General features: G+C 35.4%; 1 protein-coding gene across 1 annotated transcript in view; it reads right to left on the bottom strand.

The window, feature by feature from the left end:
* Positions 1 to 357: 357 nt before the first annotated feature.
* Positions 358 to 19,115, bottom strand: part of LOC114331611 (rho-related BTB domain-containing protein 1) — a 113,379-nt gene continuing 94,621 nt past the window's right edge. Inside the window, exons 5-9 of the mRNA XM_028281222.2 lie at positions 17,755 to 17,936; positions 15,576 to 15,885; positions 15,102 to 15,377; positions 14,769 to 15,002; positions 358 to 6,490 (exon numbers count right to left, since the gene is read on the bottom strand). Coding sequence (XP_028137023.1) covers positions 6,197 to 6,490; positions 14,769 to 15,002; positions 15,102 to 15,377; positions 15,576 to 15,885; positions 17,755 to 17,936 — 1,296 coding nt within the window. The 3' untranslated portion in view covers positions 358 to 6,196. The remainder of the gene's footprint in view (positions 6,491 to 14,768; positions 15,003 to 15,101; positions 15,378 to 15,575; positions 15,886 to 17,754; positions 17,937 to 19,115) is intronic.

Below are 19,115 nucleotides of genomic sequence, written 5' to 3'. Positions count from 1 at the left end.
ACACACCACAACGATTTATGTAGCCATGTGACTACGCTGCTCGTTTGTGCAGTTTATCGAACGTCCACTGAGTGTCCATATGTCTACAAAATTTGCATCTATCATCGGTTCTCTGCAGAAGCTCAGACTATAAACATGTCAACCCGATATAAGACGACGTTGCGCTTGCGACAGCCTGGCTTATTTTGTACAAAAAGAGAAAAAAATCACCAAGTGTGGTGTAGAGACTGGCTTCTCAAAAGGAAGTCATACCCTGACCTAAATTTAATAAATGAGTTGAAATTTTTCCCAAAAGATAGGCATAATTATTTCAGGATGAATGAAGTGGCTTAGCCACACCTCGTTCCTTTAATAACATCGCTTATACAAAAAAACAATACCGTGATGAGAGAATCAGTAAGCTTTATCGTCATATAAAAAATTTATTAAATCGAAGTACCATAAACGTAAAATGTGGACTTCATCAGTTCCTGCTCCAGATTTTAATGACATTGTGGCTTTCCCGAGTTCCTTCTTGTAAGCGGTCCGCAGGTTAAAATTTCTTTACTACCATCTCCCTACTGGCATTAGGATCAATAGGTTTGTACTTAATATTTAGACTATCGTAGGCAGCATTTTTCTTATTGCGGTCGTGATAATCTTCACTTTTCTTATTCCCCAAGCAAGCTTCATTTCTATAGTAGTGGACAGACGTTTTCAATTTCTCACGAAATCCGCTACAATCTTCTTGCGACATGTTTTGACGTGCGTGGTTGCGTCTGCCTACAATACAGCAAGACTTGTGCTTGTGAACGAACTGAACGATTCAATGATTGACCCAACTTCCGTCTAGAGTCTAGATAAAATTGTGCAAACGCAATCGACAACGATTTATCAAATAAATTTTGTTCCTGTCGACCAATCGTTTGCACCAACCTAAAACTGCACAAACGAACTGCGCAATTACATCGCTACCATAACTCATTGTCGTGTATACCAGGCATGAGTGATATCCAAAACACATATTGGACGATATAATGAGACCTGTGTGAAGTGCACTATAAAATAATGTCAAAAAAGACGGTTAAAACTTGGCGACCTTGCAATAGGTGAGCTGCAGGGAATAATGGATAAAGAAGGTTTTTTGGGTGAAAGATTATTTTTCAGATTATATTACTGTAAGACAATGTAGAGTGGGGATTTGTGTGAAATCACCGATACTTTCAGAGTAGATGTGGTTATATTTCATCTTTTGATTGTAAATCTAGTATTTATACTAAAATCGCTAATCCAAGTTCTGTAAACGAAACTGAGGTATAGTATTTTTACTGCAAAAACGTTATTACGTAGGTCAAAATTTTTGACGTAAGAGAACTGTCAAAACATTAGAATGTGACTTTTCATTATCGCCATGTTTATTATAAACATGCCAATAATGAAAAGTCACATTCTAATGTTTTGACAGTTCTCTTACGTCAAAAATTTTGACCTACGTAATAACGTTTTTGTAGTAAAAATACTATAGCGAATAGGGTATTATTACGGATTCGCTTACGACACTTCTATCTATTCCTGAATTTAAAAAATTATTACTTGCAAATTTTATGGATCAAATGGAAATTTAATGACAGAGCAAACGAATATGTTGACAATCGTACAACTAATGAAAAAATAATTTTTGTAACTATGTACTAAGCCTAGAACTTTTCAAATCGGCCTCGTATATACAATAGTGGTAATAACTAAAGAAAAACATGTAATAAATATTTTTATACAGGATAAGCGAAGTAAAAAAGGGACATACGCAGTTAATACAGTGTATTGGAAATAAATTTGAAATATGTAGTCGACCAATATAAAAGTTTAACATACATAAATCATAGCAACGTTAAATGAAATGAGTGAAATTTCGTTGAACTACCTGTCTCCTAGCCCATTAGTCCAGCCGAAAGTAACCGATCGCGTGTTACATATCGCGGCTCGCTCGTAAGCGCAGAAAGATACGAACCACTATGAAGCGCTACTCCGTGACGTCACAGAGTAGCGCTGCAGAGTGGTTTGTTTGTTTCTGCGCTTAAAGGGGACAGGTAGTTGAACGATATTTTGTACATGCCGATTTTAACGTTGCTATAATTTATGTATGTCGAACTTTTATATTGGTCGACTATTTCAAATGTAGTCCCTTCTTCTTTTTCTTCTTCTTCTTCTTCTTCTTTTTTTTTTTCGTGCAACTAGGATTACTCCTGTTTGTCTGCCTCTTATTCTGTTTCAGTTGTTGTCGACTGTGCATTGTCTTTCAACCTTTTCGGCGGCCTTCCAACGGGTCTTCTGCTATACGGCTTGTTGTTTTTACAGATGTTCGCTGATCTTTCTGGTTCCATTCGGTTTACATGTTCGTTCCAAATGTAGTCCCGATACACTGTATAACTGCGTATGCTCCATTTTTATTTGGCTTATTCTGTATATACTTAAATAATACAAACTTCATCCTAATCTAAGCTACGTACGTCGTGTGCATCGCAATAAAAGTTTATGCTTAGACTGTGACATTTTTCCTAAGTAATCTCTGTGTCTATCTTCATTCAAAGTCATGTTTTTATTACTAACAACTTTAAACATTAGAAACTTCTTTCAGTGTAATTAGAAATACTAGAAGTGGCTACTTACCTATGAACGAGTCACATTCTAAGCTAAATCGAATAAGTTATTGCTAAATACCGTTGTCCAAGTTTTTTTCGGTATAGTACGACGTCTTTATTAGTTTTTAAAAACTGATCTATTAGCGACTATCTAAAGAGATAACAAAAAAATATGGCGCCCCTATCAAAATGAAATGCGACGCTGTCTATTGCAGAATACTCAGGACCGCATTTAAAACTTAGAATATAAGATTTTGATATTTGTTAAGAATTTGAATCATTTCTTTTGCAAAATAGTTGTTGCACGAAAAAATACACAAATTTTACTCTTTTTTCCTCCACTAGCTTCCTTTCATGTATTAATCTTTCTTCTGCTGTTGTTTTGCTACCTTCTCCTCTTATCTGTCAATTCTTCTACTTTTTAATTTTTGCACCTCGTGCAAAATACTTATGGCAAGAAAAATGTACGGCGATTACTCTTTATGTTCTCGATTTTCCTTAGGTACATCGATTAATTTTTCTTCGGAGATTGTATTTACGTTCTCTTTAAAAATTGTACAAATTTTGCTATTGCTTCCCAGTAGCTTCCTTCGATCTATTATTTTTCTTCCACTTACTATTGTATTTACCCTCTCCTATCAACTGTTAATTTTTCTACTTGTACATTTTTGCATCTGTCAATTATTTTTGTGGTGCTTCTGCAGTAGTAGAAATCTTCCATTTGGAAGAATTGGAATTTGTATGTGACATTCGCCTTTTGCCTCGCTACAGAATATATTGAGACAAAGCTTGAAAAGCCAAATAAAAATGCAAAGTTGTTTGGTTGAAAAACGTCAGTGTCAAAAGAAAAAGAAACGTGTAATTAATGAGATGAATTATTTTCAGGCCTGATTTTCAGCCGGACCTGTAACGGCTTCTATAAAGTAGGGGATAGTCGGCTATGTACATATATTGGTGCCTACCAAAGAACAATTCAGTATATTGCAAAAACTTCAAACATTTCAATTTCCAACTTTTTGAAGATATACTTCAGGGGCCTAGGTATATTAGTAGAGACCGCATTCAATGAATGGTTGAACAGTAGAACAGCGAGAGGCGAAATTTAGAATTAGTTTAACGCGCACAAGTACCCGACCTATTCGGTTAATAGTGCGCATATGTCGAAATATTTGCGCAATAATAGAACTTAAAAATAACCTTAGAAAATGTTGTTTATTGAACATAAATATTAAAGGGAAAGCAAATATACGAAAAAAGATAAGAAACCAAGTTACAGATATATTAAAAAATCTAAGCATCGCAGATGCGGTTGGATCCTACGGCGAATGGATCCGTAACAAAACAAAAGTGAAAGATGTCTCAACCCAAGTAGCAAAGCTTAAATGGAAGTACGCCGGACACACCCTACGGCAGAAGGATGAAAGATGGACTAAGATGTTTATACATTGGAGACCGTGGAACCACAAACGAAAAAGGGGAAGCTCGCAGATGCGATGGTCAGATAACCTGAAAGAACACACTGGGTCAAAATGGATGCAAATTGCCCAAGATAGGGAGGCATGGAAGAAGGAAGAGGAGGCCTATATCCAAGGATGGATGTTTAGGGCTGATTAGAAAGCATCACAGAAGCCACAAATATATCCTTCTTGACTATCCTCTACTGTAAGTACATATGGCATTATCCCACTGACAACATATCGAACAAGCTCCGTAATTCGTCTATTTGCTACTACCATCACCACATAATACGCAGAACTCATTTTTATCTAACACGAGATTGTTCAACCTGGCAAGACCAGACGAGCTGCTGTCTTCAAAATCTTCCCTTTTGTACCTTTTTCAATTTCGTGGTTTTCTCTTTGTTCCTTTGTCCCTTTGCCCATTTTGACGCTTGTTTAATCGATATTGCCTTTATTTTCTTTTATAAATTTTCATCTAAGTTTTTCTCTGTTAGGTGTTTCTGTTAATATCTGAGATTTTTGTTTTTTTTGCGACAATTTTTTTTGTTTGTGATGTTTTCGGGAGCGGACTTAGATTTTCCAAAATGCTGCTGTTGGATGTACTTTAAGCTTCTTTTTCTTAAGGTGCCGAGACTGCTTGTCTCATGTTGCCAAGCATATTAACAATCACTGTCTTATTTACAGCCGCACGAAATAGTTCAGTGCTAGTTTTCCCAAACCATTGGCGTAGGTTTTTAAGCCAAGAAGTACGGCGGTCCACACTTCTTTTTTCCATTATTTTACCTTGCATAACAAGGTAAAGTATGTCATATTTTTCTGGGTGACGCATTATATGACCAAAGTATTCCAATTTGCCCCTTTTAACCCTGTTCACTACTTCGCAACTTTTATTTAAACGTTACAAAACCCTTTCGTTTGGAGCTGCTGCATTATATTTCTTGTATTATTATACCTTTTCGGCTAATGGTGAGCAATGCGTACCATTAGACGACTTTCCACTTTACATAATCCAAAACTGGATAAAAACAAAAAAGAATCGGGCAAAACTAACTACACCAGTGTCTAAAATGTTAAATAAATAACGTGTAGATGTACTTTTTAAACGATATTTCTATGAAGAAAAAAACTTATAAACCGTTTATTATCTCAGATACACAAACAATAACATACCACGCAAAAACATGTAAACGAACATTGCCAACCGTAAAGTATCTCCTCATAACCGGGGGAGGAGGGGTTTTGAGGATTATAACTCCCCATTTGGATGTACGTTGAGCTCTGTACGCTTAACACCATTACTATTCCATACCCCCCAGAGACCATCAAGTAGTTGTAACCCCCCCCCCCCATTATGATTATCCTGGTTACACCTCTGGTTCGTTTGTCTGGGATAGATCTGACAGTTGCTAATAGATGACACGATAATATAGTTTTTGCAATTTTATTAAATAGGAGATTAGAAACAATTATGCGCACAATTACCCGACACGCACCATTAGCCGACTCAGTTGGACGTTGGATCTAAGTATTGTATACTGGGTATTAGGTACTGCATATTAACCCGATAGGTTTTAGTTTTACGATCAGTCTGTAAATTGTAGATTCAAGTAAAATAATGGTATTAGTAAATAAGACTTGCATATAAATAGAACATTCAAAATTAAATAAATAATGTTAAAATACTGCTGCTATATCTTAGTTAATAGAGATCTCCTGTTTTATTATTAAAAAGAAAATAATACGGCCTACGTTTTGTATCTTCTTGTGTCGTACGCAGAACTTTACAATTCTGGATCTGACAGATGTTTTGTGATTTTGGAAAGCTTTTTTAATTGTTTTTACATTTTATAACAGTACCTACAGTTGTGAAATTATACAGTAATAAGGCTGAAATCCTCACTAAGTCTCTATTAATTTACTGGCATGAGTCTTTATTTATATTTGAGAATAGCATGTGTAAACAAATGGAAATACTGAATTTGCATTGGTTGTTGTACAAATATTTTAAGGTTTTTAGCAATAACTTCTTCAACTATTTGTGAAAAATGTTAAACCTCAATTTTCTAAATTTCTTGTAGAAATAGACAAAATATTGGATAGTTCTAGTCACAGTCAAGGTCAGAGTTGGCTTGAGGACAGTGCCGGGTCGGACTCTGATTTGCGGGAGAAACAGAGACAGCTAGACCCCGTGTTGTTGGCCGGCTTTAACTCTTTGTCGCGTTCGGCCAAGCATTTTTGATAATAATCGTAATCCTTTAGGTACCACACAGGCGGCCAGCGATGCTCCACCAGATAGGCCTGGTTGTCTGGATGCAACAAGCGTAGACTGCGCGGAGACATCCGGCAGAGTTTGTTGTAGTTGATGCACAGATGGTTCATGCACCAGTCTGCAAGCTGGTGGCCGTTGTGTAACTGAAATAAAGAAATATTACTTTTCCCTTATCGAAGAAAAAATCTGAATATATGGCCTAAAACTATAAAAATTAATAACATTATACCCACACTAACCCGCAAAAGTAACCGGACACTACGTGCATTTAAGTAAAATAAAAAGTATTAGAAAAACAAAAACAATAAATGCTGTATAAAAGGTATATTTAAAAAAACCCTCAAAAGGGCCACATCAATTCACATAACTAGTTTTCGACTGGTTTACCAGTCATCATCAGTGCTTACCTAAAATGAATATAACCTGATAAAAAGGGCAAAGATGTTGAAATTTTGACCAGGGTTAAAAAATATTAGGTTATACTCACGTGCAATGTACATGTTAGCCACCAAAATGCTATTTTACAAAAATATGTGGGTCAAAGCCCATTTCAAGTAGTCCGTTAAGGAAACATAAGTATAAAAAGCTACCTTAAGCCTTGATGTTTAAAATATAATTTAATTTGCCCTAGGTAACATCTGAAATTTGGGTGTGACTTGTTCACATGTTGGAAGTTTGACGGCAAGTGAAATTGAAATGGTTAGGAACCTCGGAACGATGACAAGACAAACGACAGTTCCACAGGTAGTTTTTAACATAACCTGTCATATTTAAGAATAAGGTATAAATATTATTGAAATTAGAAATGATGTAACAACACACCCAATGTGGAAATTATCATGTAAAATTCATTAAACTAGTTGTTGTAGTAAAATGGATTCTCGTATACTGTAAGTGGAACTAGTTAGGCAAATCACATTACACAAAAGGTTAGTATTCGACAACTAATACCGTAATGAAATCTTATTGTCAAGAGATCGAAGATTTATAAAGGCAAATTTTGTGGTGATTTAGAGTTATCGAATTTATTTAACTTATTAGTAGCTGTTGGGATTTGTGTAAGTGTGTAAAAAAATCACATTTGGGGTGTATGAGGTGTAACATGTCTTAAATAATCTAGGGCATGTGTCATTATGAAAGCACAAACTCAGACTGAGACGACTATTTCTTAAAGGCAGTGCAGGCTACCCGGATCTCTAAGGGTCCAAAAACCAAAACCGTAATATGATGATGATAGTAAGGACTAGGTGGGGGGTGGGGTTATTTCCTCCTTAAACTCGAATAAAACCAAATTCGTGGTGGTCTCAAAAATCCCTGTTGACAACATACATACATCTGACATTGGAGGGTAAACCGATAGAGAGCAGTGGCGGCTCGTCAGGGTCGGCAGGGTCGGCAGTGCCGACCCACACATTTATGGACACATTATAGATTTTTTAAATATTTGATTTAATCGGAGTTGATGATATTCGTTTCTGTGAAATAAAAAATATATCTGTGAGATAATACAGACTAAATTTTATTCATTGTTTTTAAAACAATTCGATCCCGATACGTTAGTTAAGTGATCCCTGTGCGCTGTGCGTAAGAGAATTTTCAAATTAATGATCCTATAGCCATGCACCCGCACCCGATTGCGATTGTGTGAATTCTTATTTTAAAGCCCGGCTCGGCATCGGCATGCCGTCCCCAGATCGAAGACTTGCTTATAATAAGGAGCTATGGAATATTAGCCGATAGGCAACCAATTATACATTCCCCGTATTTATTTGAATGGCAAGTACGGCAGCGGGTACCTCTGCCGAGCGGTGATCTGCAAACGGCAGAAAGGCACGTACGTAGCGTATTGCCTTGCTGGCGCGCCCGGGATTTACTAGACCAGGGCTCATCTGTAAAAATATTAGCACATTTGGACGTTGAGAGGTGACTCAAATTTTTTTGCAGAAATTGCTTGAAAATAAATCAAATAATAATATTTGAGTTATCCTCCCTCTCAAAAAGGTCCGGAACATTGTTTAAATAATCAAAATGTCAAAAAATGAAGGAAAAATTCGATTTTTTTCTTGGTTTTTTTATTATAACTTATAAAGTATTCATTTCCGAGAAAAGTTGTACTGACATAAAAGTTGCGTAATTAAATGTCCTACAATATAGAATTGGTTAGGAATTTAAAAAATAGTCACTCTTGTTGCAAAATAGCAATAATTGCGAAAAAAACATACAAAAACAAGTATTCGCATTTTACGTTTTTCAAGCATTTATGCTACACTTATGACCTTCATATTTCACCCAGAAAAACTATATGATACAGTAAAATAATAATGGAAATTTCATTAAGATCGGTTTAATATATTTGGCAAAATAAATTTTGCAATCCAGCTTTCGCAAAACAAATTCATTTTTTCAAAATGTTACAGGACTGAAAATAAAGCAGATAGCAAGTTGAAATTTTTTTTGCTTATAGAAGTGTACTCTACCTTTCATTTGCAATTTTGCAAAATTAAAATCGATTAACTACCACGGTGTCAGGAATTTTTTTAAATAAACATATATTATTGGTGCTACGCGCAGGACAGCGGATAGTTTGCTCTTATTGGGCATTCCAATGACCTTTGATAATGATTGATACATTTTAATTTGTATTACATTTCGGTATAAATAAATAAATTTGTTTATTGTAAAATAAAAACACATACTCTATCCTTTAAAATAACACTTTTATTAGCAAAAACTTTATTGTTTATATATTTTAACTTAGAGAATAAAAGTTTATTATTTTTAAACATATGCAATTGTTTAAACAATATTTCACAAACAATAATAAAATTAGGTTGATTTTTGTGGAATTAAAATATTAAAATACAACAAAATATAGAGTAAGAAAATAATATATAAGATAAAGATTAGAAGAAATTTTGGTGGAAATCAACTTGTGTGAATCAAACACCGCTGTCCTGCGCGTAGCACCAAAAATTAATGTTTATTAAAAAAATTTCCTGACGCCGTGGTAATTAATCTATTTTAATTTTGCAAATTGCAAATGAAAGGTACAGTACACTTCTATAAGCAAAAAAAAATTCAACTTGCTATCTGCTTTATTTTCAGTCCTGTAACATTTTGAAAAAATGAATTTTTTTTGCGAAAGCTGGATTGCAAAATTTATTTTGCAAAATCTATTGAACCGATCTTAATAGAATTTACAGTATTATTTTACTGTATCATAAAGTTTTTCTGGGTGAAATATGAAGGTCCTAAGTATAGCATAAATAGTTGAAAAACGTAAAATGCGAATACTTGTTTTTGTATTGTTTTTTCGCAATTATTGCTATTTTGCAACAAGGGTGACTATTTTTAAAAAATTTTACCAATTCTATATTGGAGGAAATTTAATTACGCAACTTTTGTGTCAAGTACATGGTGGTTACGAAGAACCCAAGACCAAGGGTTAGACAAAACGTAACAATTAATGAATACAATTTTGAAGTCGTCAAGAATTTAGGTACCTGGGAGCGATCATAACATCTGAAATAACTATGAAAAGGACGTGGCAGCCAGGATTATTGCAGGAAACAGGGCATATTACTCATTAAGGACCCTACTTAAATCAAAAATACTCTCAAGACCAGCAAAAATAAGAGTATATAAGACAATAATTCGTCCCACAATAACGTATGGAAGCGAAACATGGACTCTGAATCAGCGGGAAACAACAAAATTACTGGTACTTGAAAGAAAGATACTGCGGACTATGTATGGGCCTTGCAGAGAAGAGACAACAGGAGAATGGAGAAGACACAATGATGAACTCCAGACAATATACGGAGATGAAAACATAGTACGCTACATTAAATCAAACAGAATACGATGGGCGGGTCACGTACTAAGATCAAGTGACGAAAGACTTCTAAACGCCACATTCTGGGAAAGGCCCGATGGAAAAAGGTCAGTTGGTCGGCCAAGAAAGAGATGGAAGGACGCAGTAGCCAGCGATCTACGCAAAATGGGAGTAGGTACAGCAATGGGAAATAGCTGCTCAGGACCGACAACAATGGAGGGAAATAGTAAACGCGGCCAAGACTCACATAGAGTTGTAGAGCCAAATGATGATGATGAACTTTTATGTCAGTAAAACTTTTCTCGGAAATGAATACTTTTACATAAAATTAACATGAAGTAAAACTCCCTAGTGTAGTTGGTATATTTAATAAAAATTCTAAAAAATGTTTTAAAAATCCAAACGGATTACGTTCAAAACGTTTTCGGACTTATCAGTCCATCATCAGTGAACTCTCTGTCCTTGCTAAATAGCCACAATGCCAAACACTGGTCAAGATGTATGTTCTAACTACATGGTGAAATCTGTTAAACAATTTGGCTTACATTGGATGCCAACGGATTAGTACTAGGTACATTGAACTACGTTTAGTCTGTCAATCCAGACACATTGACAGACTAAACGTAGTTCAATGTAGACCTAATAATAAAAAATCTCTTAATTAATGGAGTAGAGCATCATGTACCTAGTACTAATCCGTTGGCATCCAATGTAAGCCAAATTGATTAACAGATTTCACCATGTAGTTAGAACATACATCTTGACCAGTGTTTGGCATTGTGGCTATTTAGCAAGGACAGAGAGTTCACTGATGATGGACTGATAAGTCCGAAAACGTTTTGAACGTAATCCGTTTGGATTTTTAAAAAAATTTTTAGAATTTTTATTAAATATACCAACTACACTAGGGAGTTTTACTTCATGTTAATTTTATTTAACTAGATAGTATGCAGCCAACCTTCGGGTATTATCCCGTTTTATTTTGGAATACTTTTACAGTGATAATCGAAAAACGAAAAAAAATATCGAATTTTTCCTTAATTTTTTGACATTTTGATTATTTAAACAATGTTCCGGACCTTTTTGAGAGGGAGGATAAGTCAAATATTATTATTTGATTTATTTTCAAGCAATTTCTGCAAAAAAAATTTGAGTCACCTCTCAACGTCCATCTCAAAACAGATGCGCCCTGGACTATACGTCGTTTAATTATTATTGATATTGTAATTTTTTAAAGTTGTTAGGAATTACCATGGGATGTACCGGACAGGATGTATCGGAGCATTCGTTAAATCAAGTTAATTATAGAGAACAAATAAAATTGTTTAACAAATACGATCTGGAGTTTTTTAATTTATTTTCTGACTCGAAGAATCTAGCGGCGTACCTAAAACAGCACAGAATGAAAGAATCAATTAGTAGTTACATTTTGATCCTTTTCGGTAGAAGTAGACGAAACTACTGATAGAGGTAATATGTCATTCACAAGTATCAATAATTGTTCTTCGATATGCGTTACGTCTAATATTTATGAGAGGTTGTTAGGTTTTCAGACGTGAGTAGAAGCCATAAGACAGAATATATTTTTGGTGTTTTAATTTAAAGGACAGATTAAAATTTTTTGATATCAAAAATAAATTGGTAAGGCAAATTTATGACGGGGCTGTCTTGATGTCCAGTGAATTGTATGGTCTCCGGACAAACGTTAAAACAATTGCACCAGGCAAAACTATTATTTACTCACTGTTATAAGTCATTGACCTCTTTGACTATTCAACATTTAAAAGTTACGCCAAAGAATTTTCAAAATATCTATTAGACAAGTTCATTAAAAATTATCCATCATTTTTTAATCAAATAAAATAAGAAAATGGATTAACAGTTTTATATTCTGATCCAAATATTTTCGGAAGGTGGGATAAGTTACAGACTATGTATAATTTTATATACTGCAATTTATTAGGTACAACAAACTGTTCCCGAAATTAATAAATTATTGTGCTCAAATGTGGGCAAATTCTGTCTCAAATGAACGGGATTTCTCTTGTCTCAAAAGAGTCAAAACGTATTGTCGAAACACCATGAAACAGGAGAGAATGTCAAACTTGTCTCAAATGTCGATAGAAAAAAACTTTTAAAATCCCTCCAAAACAATAATAAATTTTACAATTACGTTATAACCCATTTTGCTACTTCGAAACAACATAGATTAGAGTTAATTTATAAACAGGTATAGTTTCTAAATTTATAGGAAAAAAACAAAAAAAAAACAAAAAAAAATAAAAAAAACAAAAACCAATGATCTCCTATGAAATTGAAGCCTTTGGAGACAAAACCTTGCCGACCCTGTCCCTAAAGCCACGAGCCGCCACTGAATAGAGAGGCTCGAGGAGTATAAATACCTCGGAGCAATTATAAGCTCACGATTAGATCAAGATGAGGAGATAAAGATCAGAATAGAAGTAGCTCGAAAAGGATTTATAAAATAATACAAGTCAATGTTTACAAATAAGAAATTGAGTATGGACATTAGATTGAGGTTCGTCGAATGTTATGTTTGGTCGACACTATTATAAGGGGTTGAAGCTTGGACTCTAAAAGCCCAATCCGTAACAAAATTGGAGGCATTCGAAATGTGGCTATATAGACGTATTCTGAAAATTCCTTGGACTGCAAAAGTCTCAAACGAAGAAGTGTTAAGAAGAATTGGACATGGCAGAAAGCTTATGAACACAATTAAAATAAAAAAACATCGTGTCTTGGCCACATACTTCGTAACGATAAATACTCTCTGCTACACGTATTCATGCAGGAAAGAGTAGAGGGGAAAAAAGGCTTAGGAAGAAAGAAGAAATCTTGGCTGAGGAATATCAGAGATTGGACTAACCGCGGTGTTGAACAGATAATTCACGTTGCAAAAGGCAGAGAAGCTTTTAAAAAAGTGATCGCAAACCTTCGTTAAAAGACGACACAAGAAGAAGAAGAAACTCGAATAACAGATCTCGTCATTTCTAAAATTATGAATAAAAGCAACAATATCTGCGGTATTTGTTCCCACTCGTTTATTAGTGCCAGTTCTAACGATACCACACTTTGAAACCTCGTCATAATTTTGCAAAAACGGCGCGGCGCTTCCCAAGTTGTTCCACAAATGCTTTATCGGGTTAAGGTTTGAACTGCTAGGAGGTAAGGCTAGTAAGGGACCGTTCAAGTATTACCTAACGCAAGTTGGGGGGGGGGTCAAAAATCTTCAAAAATTGCGTTACGCAATAGTTAAACTCCCATAAGAGTGCGTTACGTGAGGGGGGTTAAAAATCTTCAAAAATCGCGTTACGTAATACTTGAACGCTCCCTAACGGAATACCAACATCTGTAAAGTATTGCATTGTTGTCCTGGCTATGAGCGACCTACCATGATCCTGCATTAGGAGAAATGTTCACCCATAAAATGCATATAAGGTACCACAGGTTCTTCCAGACATTCCCCAATGTAACTATCAGCATTAGGGTCACCAACCTCTAGCATAATCACATATAGATGTGCTTCCAAAAAAATTCCGGTTCATACGATTCTACCTCCACCACCAAAATGTACTTTAGAAGTTAATGAACATTGGGAATAGCATTTTTAAAGCCTTCTCCAGACTCTTGGGCTGCCATCAGGTAAAGATCTCGTAAAACGAGATTCGTCTGTAAAGAGAACGTTTCTTCAATCCTACTCTAATCTTCCGTATATAAATCTGCGTGAGAATGACAGAATTCTTAACGTTGTCTTCGATAAGCTGCGTCCAATAAAGGACCTGTAGCAGGTACTAAGATGATAAATTGTGTTCTGTTAATCTTCAACGTACGATTTCAGGTAGTACTATGGTACCATGAACATGTGCCAGATTCCTAGTCAAATATGTAGTAGTAACTGTCCGCTCTTGAAGCACTTAAAGTCTAAGAAACAGGTCTTTCACAGTGTTCGTTGACCTTGGTATAGATATTCTTCGGGCCGTCTCCACGGCCCGTATAGATATTCTTGAGTAAGAACCAGTTCCTGCAAATCTTTTTAAAGTATCGGATATTGTACTTCGCGAAGAGCAAAGCATATCTTCTACATATCGAATGGAACGCCCATTATTATGAAGAGCAACAGGTTGCATTACTTGACCTATTCTTTGCTAAGTATTATCTATTATATTAAATATAAGATTTATTGAAGCTACCTTAACAAAAACTTTCTTTTCGGCCACAGAAAATGACAAACTTTTAATCTGTTTAAAGTAACCAACAAATGGATAAAAACAACTTTTGATAAAAATATTTAATTATTATACTTATACAGAGCAATTTAGCAAAACTAAAAGAAGAAAACTATGGAATTTTAAGTGTACAGCTACTTTTAAGGGTCCGTATAGTTCGTTTCCAGATTCTTATTTAACTACCAGAAAAACATATAATTGTCCATTTAAAGATCTAGTATATAGCGTACTTTAACTATTGGTTGTGTCTTTCAGTAACAAAATGCGTCACTACAGTATGTAATACATAGATCTGCCTTCATCTGCTTTCTTTTAAAATAAAAACCAAGTTATTATTACCTTAACGGGTTCTAGCAGTCTTAAACACTGTTCAATGGCTTCAGACGGCTGCAAAGTTTCCAAATCTTCAATAACGCGTTTTTCCACCAAGTTGACTAGCCTGGGCAGACACAGCCTGTTGGCCAGCTCCAGTAGATTGACACAGCGCACTGCAGACACTTCTGGCACCTCATCCGTATAAAGAAAACAAAGTAATTTGTGAAAAGTGTATTCCCTCACCCCCGGAAATTCAATCTGAAATATAAATTTGTTAAATCCAGATACCATAATTTATAAAACGATATTTTTTTAAATTACTAAGTCAAATTACACACAATTAGATGTCTGTCTTACCACTTTGGCTTGGCTCTCACGAAAATCTCCTCGGAACATCGCTTTCATGACGTCACATCGGGCGGCCAGCATCGCTTTGTGAGCCGTGCAGGCACCGTCGTCGAGTTCGAAAATAACATCAGCGAAGAGCGCTTGATCCAAGCAGATGTCCTGCAATCTCCGCTTCAGGAAGTTTTCGTAGGACTCGTCTGGGGGATCGGGAGCGACAAATGGGTGCTTAGTAAGCAAAACTAACAACTGAGGCAGTTCTAAAAATTCGGCAGCTTCTCGGGTTTCCTAAAAAAAACATAAATTTACACAATCAAGAAATGATGAAGAATTCATGATACTGCACAAGACCGTGCACTCTGCATACAAACAGGAGAGACTTGTGTCCTGCAGTGGACTTAAAAAGGGTTGACGATGATGATACATACATAATAGTCAATCTTGTGGTAGAATTAGTGCTATAAAGAAGCTTTGTTTAACACTTACCCGTAGATTCAGAGCACTGCGATCCACCGTACCAGTGTAAGCGAATTGAAGACATTGTTGCATGGCATCCGGTGTTACCAGCTTGCTCAACGTGACCACAGTCTGTCCTTCCGGCTGAACGTTCCTGATGCACTGGAAAGCCGGATGGTCCAGCTCTCTGGCAGTGGGCAATGCTTGGCAACTGGCCCTTCTCTTGCATGTCTTCTGTTCCGCTCGAACCAAGCATTCTGTTTCGTCGGCGAAGTCTCCCAATGAGCTGACCATGCTAGAGTCACTGGTGCTGCGGGCCAGCAAGTCAGCGGTTAGAAGTCTAAAAATAATATAAAAATATATATTATAACTCTTATTTTTATAAAACGACACCAACATCGTTCCTTTTGATGAATCGATTACATATTGAATAATCTTATATCGTGTGATATTTGGCGTTTTTTAATTTTATTGCAATGAAAAATATTATACAAAAATCTTGTAACTGCTCTAATAATCCAAAAATACTACAATATTCTGGTTTAACAACATTTTCAATATTAGAAATGGACTCATCTCTAACCGATCTCTGGATATTTCTATTGTTTCACATATCTCCATAGCAGTTATTTTCTCTTCTTTGATCCTCTTAAACAAAATTGTTGGCCAACTTATTTCTGTTTCTCTTAGGGGTACTTATTCAGGGATATCATCCGTTATTTCGTTTTTTTTTTTTCTATGTAGTTGCTACCTGCACTTATTCTACTGGTCTTGCTGTCAAGACGTTGGTTTTGTTAATGACGCTATAATTTAGAGATAAAAGATAACTTACAAAAATCCTTACGTAGAGAAGGGGACAATAATTTGACCTACAATATGTAAGACTCGGAATACTAAACATCAAACTAAAATAGTAAGGAAAAAATATGTACCGAAAAACTTTTAGAGTGATGAGATGGAAATATATAAAAAACAATATATGGCCCTGTTTAAAGACATAATTTATAAAGAACAAAGAATTAGAAAAATTTAAAATCCAAAGAACCAGAACTAAAGAGCTCAAAGAATAAGGTATTTAGAAAAAATAAAAAATTAAAATGACAGAATGACAAAAATATTACTTACCTCATTTAAATCAATAATAAAGATAATTAGGTTAAGACAAGCAATAAAAAGTATGTTTACGGAATAATACGAAGATCTGCAAATAATTAACATGGAAATAAAAAGCATTGTACAAAAAAATGTAAATGTGAATAAAAAAGAAAGTGATGAAGAACCCCATGCAAACATTATAAATATTGTTAAGAAGTCAAACCTGTAGAGGATCGATGAGTAACTTGTAATTATGTAAAATCATCATCATCATCATCATTGGTGCTATAGGCTTATAGAAGAGCCTCGATCTCCCAAGTCTATCTCGCCAGTTATCCCTATCTATTGCCAACCGTTGTCAGTTTGCTGCATCTATTTTTCTAGCATCTTCATCTACGCCACCCTGCCATCTAAGTTTTGGAATATCTCTTCGTCCTCTTTCCACTGGCTGTGACTTAAGGATTCGTCTATGAGAATATTGTTCTGCTGTAATCTTGCACTTATATCAGTTTTTTCTTCTTTTGCTGTTTTCTCTATTCTTTTCATTTTAATTTTTATGTGAGCTACTAAGAGATTATGATTAGATGATATATCTGCTCCAGGTTGTGTTTTGACTGCCGTAATACTATTCCGATATATTTTTTTGATCAGTATGTAATCTATTTGATTTCTCATTATTTGATGTTCATTATCTCTTGGCAATTTCCACGTGTACAAACGTCTATTAGGTAATTCAAAGAACGTGTTTGTAACAATCATATTATTATCTTGGCAGAATTGTATCAACCTATCTCCTCTTTGATTTCTATCACCAAATCCAAAATTTCCCACTACGTTACTTGTGCTACCCTTTCCAATTTTGGAGTTTAGATCACCCATTATTACTGTGACGTCAGGTACTTTGGTAGTTCCCAATGCCTCTTGCATTTGTTCATAGAAAGGTTCATTTGTTCTTAGATATCCTGCCCATAGTCGTTCTGATTTTTTTCTTTCATATTTTTCTGACATATTATGTCTATACTACCAGATATATGTTATCTGATATTTGTAGGGAGAATATCTGCTCCTCCAAATACCGTTTTCACAAATAACTGTAAAAAATCAAATTATTTACCTGTAAAAAGCTCTGCTGCAAGCTGCCAGTATAAATCGATGTGCTGGAAATCCCATGGAGCCTACGACCAATACGACGTCCGTGTGAGCCCTGCCTAGCCAAAGATGATGCAAGTGCTCGCCGTAGGAACTTGAACATATGTGGATTTCTGGTTTCAGAGGAGGGGGTGGTTTGAATGGTGCCTGAAATAAGAAAAAATGTAAAAGTAACTGAAAATAGTCCAAAAAATTATACTGGCGTCAAACAGCGACAGTTTGCATAAATGGAAGATCAACAGAAATATTTAAAATACAAAGAGGGGTCAAGCAGGATTGTATACTGTCCCCAGTGTTGTTCAATAATTTATATTCAGAGAGAATATTTAAAGAATCGCAGGGGCGGCTAGTGATAGTAGAAGGTGGTGAGGCACACTATACCTGAGGAATTTTATTATGATGGTTAGTTTCTCTTTAATGACCGGAAGGTCGATTTTGTGACGTCATAACGCTAGGACGGAGCTAGGACAAAATTTGTTTGTTTAATAATCCCGGACAAAAAATCCCCACAAATTATCCCTGGACAAAAATCCCCAGACAAATAATCCCCGGACAAAAAATCCCCACAAAAAATCCCTGGACAAATAATCTCCGGACAAAAAATCCCCACAAAAATCCCGGGCAAATAATCTCCACAAATTATTTAGACAAAATATACCCACAAAAAATTCCGGACAGAAAATCCTTAAGAAATATTTGCTGCCGATTAGTTCTCTAAAAGTTTTCCCGTGAATGCGATAAGACTCAAATGCTTTCAGCCTCAGTGTATAGAGTTATTTTGAATTTCAATTCCATATCAAAAACTTCAAATTTTACGTAACAAAAGAGTGTGAGTTTTTTCAAAAATCGTAGAAGATATGGGGAATGAGGTAAGGCTGTGAGAATCATGCTCTAATATTATTTGCTTAAATCTTTTGCTCATTCTGACTTGAATAACTATGTTCAAAACATTGCCATTGTCCAAAAAAATTTGTGGCCAAGGATTTTTTGTGGGGACTTTTGTCCGGGGATTTTTGTGGGGATTTTTTGTCCGGGATTATTTGTCCGGGGATTATTTGCAGAACCCTCGCTAGGGCGTCTACAGAACGCCGCCGTATTTATTTTAATGCTTGTAAACGATATTAAAATATTAAATAACAATTTTATTCGCAAAAGAACAGCAACGAAAGCTCTAAGCCTCCAACAGGTTTACACTCATAGGAGCTGTTTTTTAGCAAAAAATAATTACTATAATACCACATATCAAACCAATATGAATCAGATGTTTCGTCCTTCCTTGGTTTCATCAGCGTTGTACAGCCATATTAAGCAAACTTTACATTACAT

Source organism: Diabrotica virgifera, chromosome 2 (assembly GCF_917563875.1).
Source record: "Diabrotica virgifera virgifera chromosome 2, PGI_DIABVI_V3a".
Taxonomy (NCBI): Eukaryota; Metazoa; Arthropoda; class Insecta; order Coleoptera; family Chrysomelidae; genus Diabrotica; species Diabrotica virgifera.
This window is presented reverse-complemented; position numbering and strand designations above follow the sequence as displayed.